The sequence below is a fragment of the Limulus polyphemus genome, unplaced genomic scaffold, assembly GCF_000517525.1.
Source record: "Limulus polyphemus unplaced genomic scaffold, Limulus_polyphemus-2.1.2 Scaffold36, whole genome shotgun sequence".
Classification (NCBI taxonomy): Eukaryota; Metazoa; Arthropoda; class Merostomata; order Xiphosura; family Limulidae; genus Limulus; species Limulus polyphemus.
The window spans coordinates 26,166-32,210 of NW_013665646.1; the positions used below are offsets into that span (position 1 = coordinate 26,166).

Genomic DNA, 6,045 nt, shown 5'->3' on the forward strand with positions numbered 1-6,045 from the left:
AGCTTTAACGTTTACATTTCTAAAATTGTCAAATCATTGCGGTTCGTTTCATCACCAGTACACTTAAGCTTTAACGTTTACATTTCTAAAATTGTCAAATCATTGCGGTTCGTTTCATCACCAGTACACTTAAGCTTTAACATTTATATTTCTAAAATTGCCAAATCATTGCGGTTCGTTTCATCACCAGTACACTTAAACTTTAACGTTTATATTTCTAAAATTGTCAAATCATTGCGGTTCGTTTAATCACCAGTACACTTAAGCTTTAACGTTTATATTTCTAAGATTGTCAAATCATTGCGGTTCGTTTCATCACCAGTACACTTAAGCTTTAACGTTTATATTTCTAAAATTGTCAAATCATTGCGGTTCGTTTCATCACCAGTACACTTAAGCTTTAACGTTTATATTTCTAAACTTGTCAAATCATTGCGGTTCGTTTCATCACCAGTACACTTAAGCTTTAACATTTATATTTCTAAAATTGCCAAATCGTTGCGGTTTTCATCACCAGTACACTTAAGCTTTAACGTTTATATTTCTAAAACTGTCAAATCATTGCGGTTTGTTTCATCACCAAGATATTTAAGTTTTAACTTTCGATGTTTTTAAGTACATTTTTACTTGATATTTATTTACATATTAGAGCAAGGAAGTAGTTAAACAAGCTATAGACCAGCCGGGAGATTGCCAAACGTTGTCGACATCTTCATCGGTAAGTGACGCCAGTAGCATTAGACAAAAATCACTCAAATGTAAACGGTATAAATTTTGAAACTATCCAAATTAATTAGTAGGTAAATACACAATACCGTGTAAAGTAATTTACAGTAAAGTCCAACGAATCCACATTAACGGAACGATATCAAATTTATATGTATGCAATTTTCGAGATATCCTCTTTATATCAACGTTGGACATCGAAACTAGTATCCACATAAATCTGGATTTAAACTTCACTGCAACATTTAATTAGATTTAATGTTAACAGGGTTTTATTTTAGGCATGCAACAACAAGTTTACGTAAACAACGTATGAAACATTATTCTCGTATAATTACAATAGCAAACATTCATGATAAGAAAGCCAATATCATTAGAAATATTTAGTTTTTTAGATTATTATAGAGTAAACCACAGTAAACGGGAGTTAAATTGTTAGAAGTCTTGATACTGGAGAAACTAATTTCGACACACGTGGGTCCTTTTCAGTTTCACGTTGTCTTCGTTCATGAGATTGAAGAAAACACGTGAATGTGTCGTAACTATTTTCTCCAATACCAAGACTTCTAACTTTTTTTTTTCATTTACTGCAGTTTTTTGCTAAACAACAGATCGTTCGATAAAATACTTTAAAGAACTTAAAATTTTCTAAACGAGAGAAATAACATAGTAATCCTTGTTTAATTACTCAGAATGAGGCTCGTTCGCCAAGAGGAAGCTTTCGAAGAAAGAACGTCTCCCATCACCATCAACACACCGTGCCAGATCGTTTAAACCTCCGCACCGAGGCGCCACCTGGCGAAAATGGACTCACATCGAGTCAAGATAGCTCCCTGGATGTGGTTGACAGAAACAGGCTTATGTATGGAACTTCTAATGATGCAAGGTAGGAACATGTTGTTTTGGAATAGAAATATTTTTCTCTTTTTTTATGTTTATTTATTCTGGTTATATGTATAGTTTGGTTATGTGATTATTTGCAATAGTTTGGTTATGTGATTATTTGCAATAGTTTGCTTATGTGATTATTTGCAATAGTTTGCTTATATGATTATTTGCAGTAGTTTGGTTATATGATTATTTGCAATAGTTTGGTTATATGATTATTTGCAGTAGTTTGGTTATATGATTATTTGCAATAGTTTGGTTATATGATTATTTGCAGTAGTTTGGTTATATGATCATTTGCAATAGTTTGGTTATATGATTATTTGCAATAGTTTGGTTATATGATCATTTGCAATAGTTTGGTTATATGATTATTTGCAATAGTTTGCTTATATGATTATTTGCAATAGTTTGCTTATATGGTACTTTAGATCAACCCCCCACCCCGTTGAAAATCTCTCTGGTTAATGCAATCGTTAATTGCTTCTTGAAGTTAGCACAGGATAACTGAACTTGTTACAGTGTTTTAGCTTGGCTCACGCAATCCTTTCTATGTATAAAGATTAGCTCTCTTTTTTTTTATTAGCGCCACTTTTATTATGTGGGATTCAAGGTTATCCCACAACTCAGTCAGTTAGGCTTAAAGTTTGGGGAATATCGGAATACAGTGGAAACCCGTTATAACGCGATAGTTGAGGTCCACGAAATGCGATCGCGTTAAATGTGGGTTGCGTTATTTCGGGGTACCCATAAATGGTCATATTCCATATCCCTTACATTGTTATTCGGTACACGAGATGTTTTCTTATTCATTTGAGAACTTCAGATACCCAAATTATCGCTCAAGTCTTGTTACTCATGCCTTCTATTATATCTTCTTTTAACCGTGTATCACAACCATTTTAAGAACAAGAAAAACATACACTACGGTATGTCAAAATTATCACATGATTGTGTTTATTAATTACACTTAGGCCTAACTTTAAACAATAGAAATGAAGCACATAAAACGTAAAGCTGATAACAAACACAAAGTTACATTAAAGTAAATGCAATAGCATGTAACATGTCTCAAAAAATCCATTGTTTATTATTATTATTGCCCCCAGTGGCACAGCGGTATGTCTGCGGACTTACAACGCTAGAATCCGGGTTTCGATACCCGTGGTGGGCAGAGCACGGATAGCCCATTGTGTAGCTTTGTGCTTAATTACAAACAAACAAACAAATTATTGTTAGTTTTTAAATCGTCTAATGTTGATTGTCTCGTTCCGACTGACTACTGGCTATTAGCGAGAGAAAATTGGGAGCCCAACATTGACCGCGTTATATCGAATCCCTCTTTAACGGGATCCTACTGTATAGAGTAAAATGATCTGCAACTGTGATCATCTAGAAAAGACATCACATGGATAATTTCACAAGTACACGAAATAACCATGAAAACAAACAAAGACAAATGTTTAGTGGTGCGTGTGAAATTGGTAAAAGATTTGTGTCTGCTGGGAGTTGACCTCTAGGACGCATCTGCTTCTGACCCTTATCCGATTTGTGGACAGGAAAGATAATTTTCTATTTGTGGAAGTCACGTGGTGTTTACCCTACATGTAAATCAGTTAATTGTAAATCAGCGAAGCCAAAGCTTTCAAAGAAAACGGTAAATCTATGTTTAAATTGAGAAGTCTGAAAAACACGATACTTTCGAAAACAACGTACATTTTATCTTAGGGCTTAGCAGATAGACACAAAGCACCTGTACTATAAATTATAACGTTAAAGAGCACCATTCTTTAGTTTTATATGTAATTTATTTATATTGAACAGCTAACTTGGATAATTCATACAATTAATAAATCGTTGAGTGGACAAAGTGCAAAACAAAACATCCTATAATTAGCCCCCTCCAGTGGTTCAGAGGTAAGTTTGAAGGCTTATAGCGTTAAAAATCGGGTTTCGATACCCATTGGGCCCGGCATGGCCAGGTGGTCAGGGCGCTCGACTCCCGATCTGAGAGGCACTGGTTCGAATCCCCGTCACACCAAACATGATCGCCCTTTCAGCCATGGAAGCGTTATAAGGTGACGGTAAATCCCACTATTCGTTGGTAAAAGAGTAGCCCAAGAGTTGGCGGTGGGTGGTGATGACTAGCTGCCTTCCCTCTAGTCTTACATTACTTAATTAGGGACGGCTAGCGCAGATAGCCCTCGTGTAGCTTTGCGCGAAATTAACAAAAACAAACGATACCCATTGTGGGCACATCACAGACAGCCCATTGTGTAGCCTATAATTAAAGACATAAAATAAAGAACATAATTACCAAAGCTCACAAACTTATCAAGGGAATGAGTGATTTTCCTGTTCAGGATTCTAGCGTTGTATGTCCGCAGACATACCGCTGTGCCACTGGGGGCTTCATGTTTGATTGTTTGTTTGTTGGTAATTATGCACAAAGCTACACGATGGGTTATCTGTGCTCTGCCCACCACGGGTATCGAAACCCGGTTTGTAGCATTGTAAGTCCGCAGACATACAGCTGTGACACTGGGGGGGGGGGGCATTCTAGTAGATAAAAATGATTTAACACGTAGCGATTTGATAAGCATGTCTGATTTTCATAACGCGATCGTGTTCTCGTTCTGATTTTTCCATGTACAAACATGTACTTAAACAAAAGAACGAGTTTTTTTTTCCAATTTCCAACTACCTACTGCAAGCTATAAATAAATATAACGATGTATTTTGTTTTGAATTTTACGGATATACACGTGTGCCTGCATGTGTTAGAGACAGAGAGAGATTACTGACTGAAAAAACACACAGAACTGCAGCATAATCCCATCAAATTAATGTAGGATTAAACTTAATCTATATTTTTCTTCTCACGTGATAGAGTTGGAATTTGCTCTCGGATCATAAAATGGCGGATAATGACAACAACTGTCTAAAACGCACGTAAATACGTGATTGTATGAAACTATAAGTCGAAAGAAGAGATCGGAATGGATACATAGACCCCAACATATCGTATTTAAATATAGACCAAAAGCGCTATGGTTACATCGAAAGTTTTTGGTTGTGATTTAACTACTTTCTTTTTATATGTCATACGTGTTTTATTTACCATCGGGGACATAAAATAATGAAAACGGTCCTTACAGTAATATTTCTATACTAATCAGACTGCTACATTTTATCATTGCAATCAATACAGACCCAATAATCAATTTTACATTTTTATTAATTTACTATATTCTACTCACCTCCGTTTCACAATAAGATAAATAGATGGATAGCATCAAGAGCTGAGATAAGAATATGATCTAAATTTTGCTGTCTTTAATTAAAATATAAAGTATATATATATACATACCTTAGCTAAGCCATTCGTTCTTATGTACTTGGTTAGGCTTAAACTAAAATACTTTTATTAAAAAAATGATGTTGGAAGAAGGACATCCTGATTTGAAAAAAAACAAACAAACAGGAAACTCCATGAAATGAGAAATATTGATTATTTTCCATATATAATTTACTTGAAAGATTAATAATAGGTTTATTTTATTATGCTTAACTTTCGAACATAAAGATCGGAACCTAATTCTTCTCCACTAAATATCAGATATCCAGGTATAACTATATAGATTTAATGTACATACAAAATACACATGTTTGTATAGTGAAATATCATCCAATATATGTAAAGTAATTATTTAATCATAAATACTAATTAAAAACGTTCATTTATAATTAGGTAAAAACAGATATTTTTATGTTCAGGAAAAGGATCTCTTTAATGCATTTTCGTGTCAATTAAAAATAAATCCTTTGTACATCCAACATTAGATGTATATATTTAATTACCTTGAACACGCGCTTAAGAACTCAAAAGAGGAATACATTAGATGAAATTGCTGGAGCACACCAATACCGTAGTAGACCAAAGTACTTGAGAAGTTAGAGAGGAAAACCAAGAAGAAAGCAGTTTCGATCATTTTTAATTGTTTATTTTTTTATTAATATATATTAAAGTACGCGTTCAGCTCTATAATAAAACAACAAATAATTAAGTAATAAGCATAAAGTAAGAATAAAAACAAGTATCATACTTTTACAAAAGTATTTAAGCACCATTACATTATTTTGTGTGTACACTCTTTCCTTACATTACAGCTTGTATTTTTGTAACCAGTTTCTGGCACCTTTCTGGAGGTATTTTTGCCCATTCTTCAATACATACAGCAATCGACATTGGTTTTCTTTTTGATACAGCAACCTTCAAGTCAAACACAAGGTCTTCATGGGATTAAAGTTTGGGGACTGAGATGGCCAATCCATAACTGTAATTTTCTTTTTTTTTCGGAAACTCATTTGTAGACTTTGCAGAATGCTTAGGGTCATTATATTGCTGGAATACAAACTTCTGTACAATAA

At 34.1% G+C, this 6,045-nt stretch overlaps 1 protein-coding gene across 1 annotated transcript in view; it reads left to right on the plus strand.

Moving 5' to 3' along the window:
* The window catches only part of LOC106460813 (whirlin-like), a gene marked incomplete at its 5' end in the record, with an annotated part of 71,485 nt that overhangs the window by 22,089 nt on the left and 43,351 nt on the right, over positions 1-6,045 (plus strand). The window contains 2 exons of the mRNA XM_022388124.1: positions 650-718; positions 1,419-1,612. Of these exons, the coding sequence (XP_022243832.1) occupies positions 650-718; positions 1,419-1,612 (263 nt within the window). The remainder of the gene's footprint in view (positions 1-649; positions 719-1,418; positions 1,613-6,045) is intronic.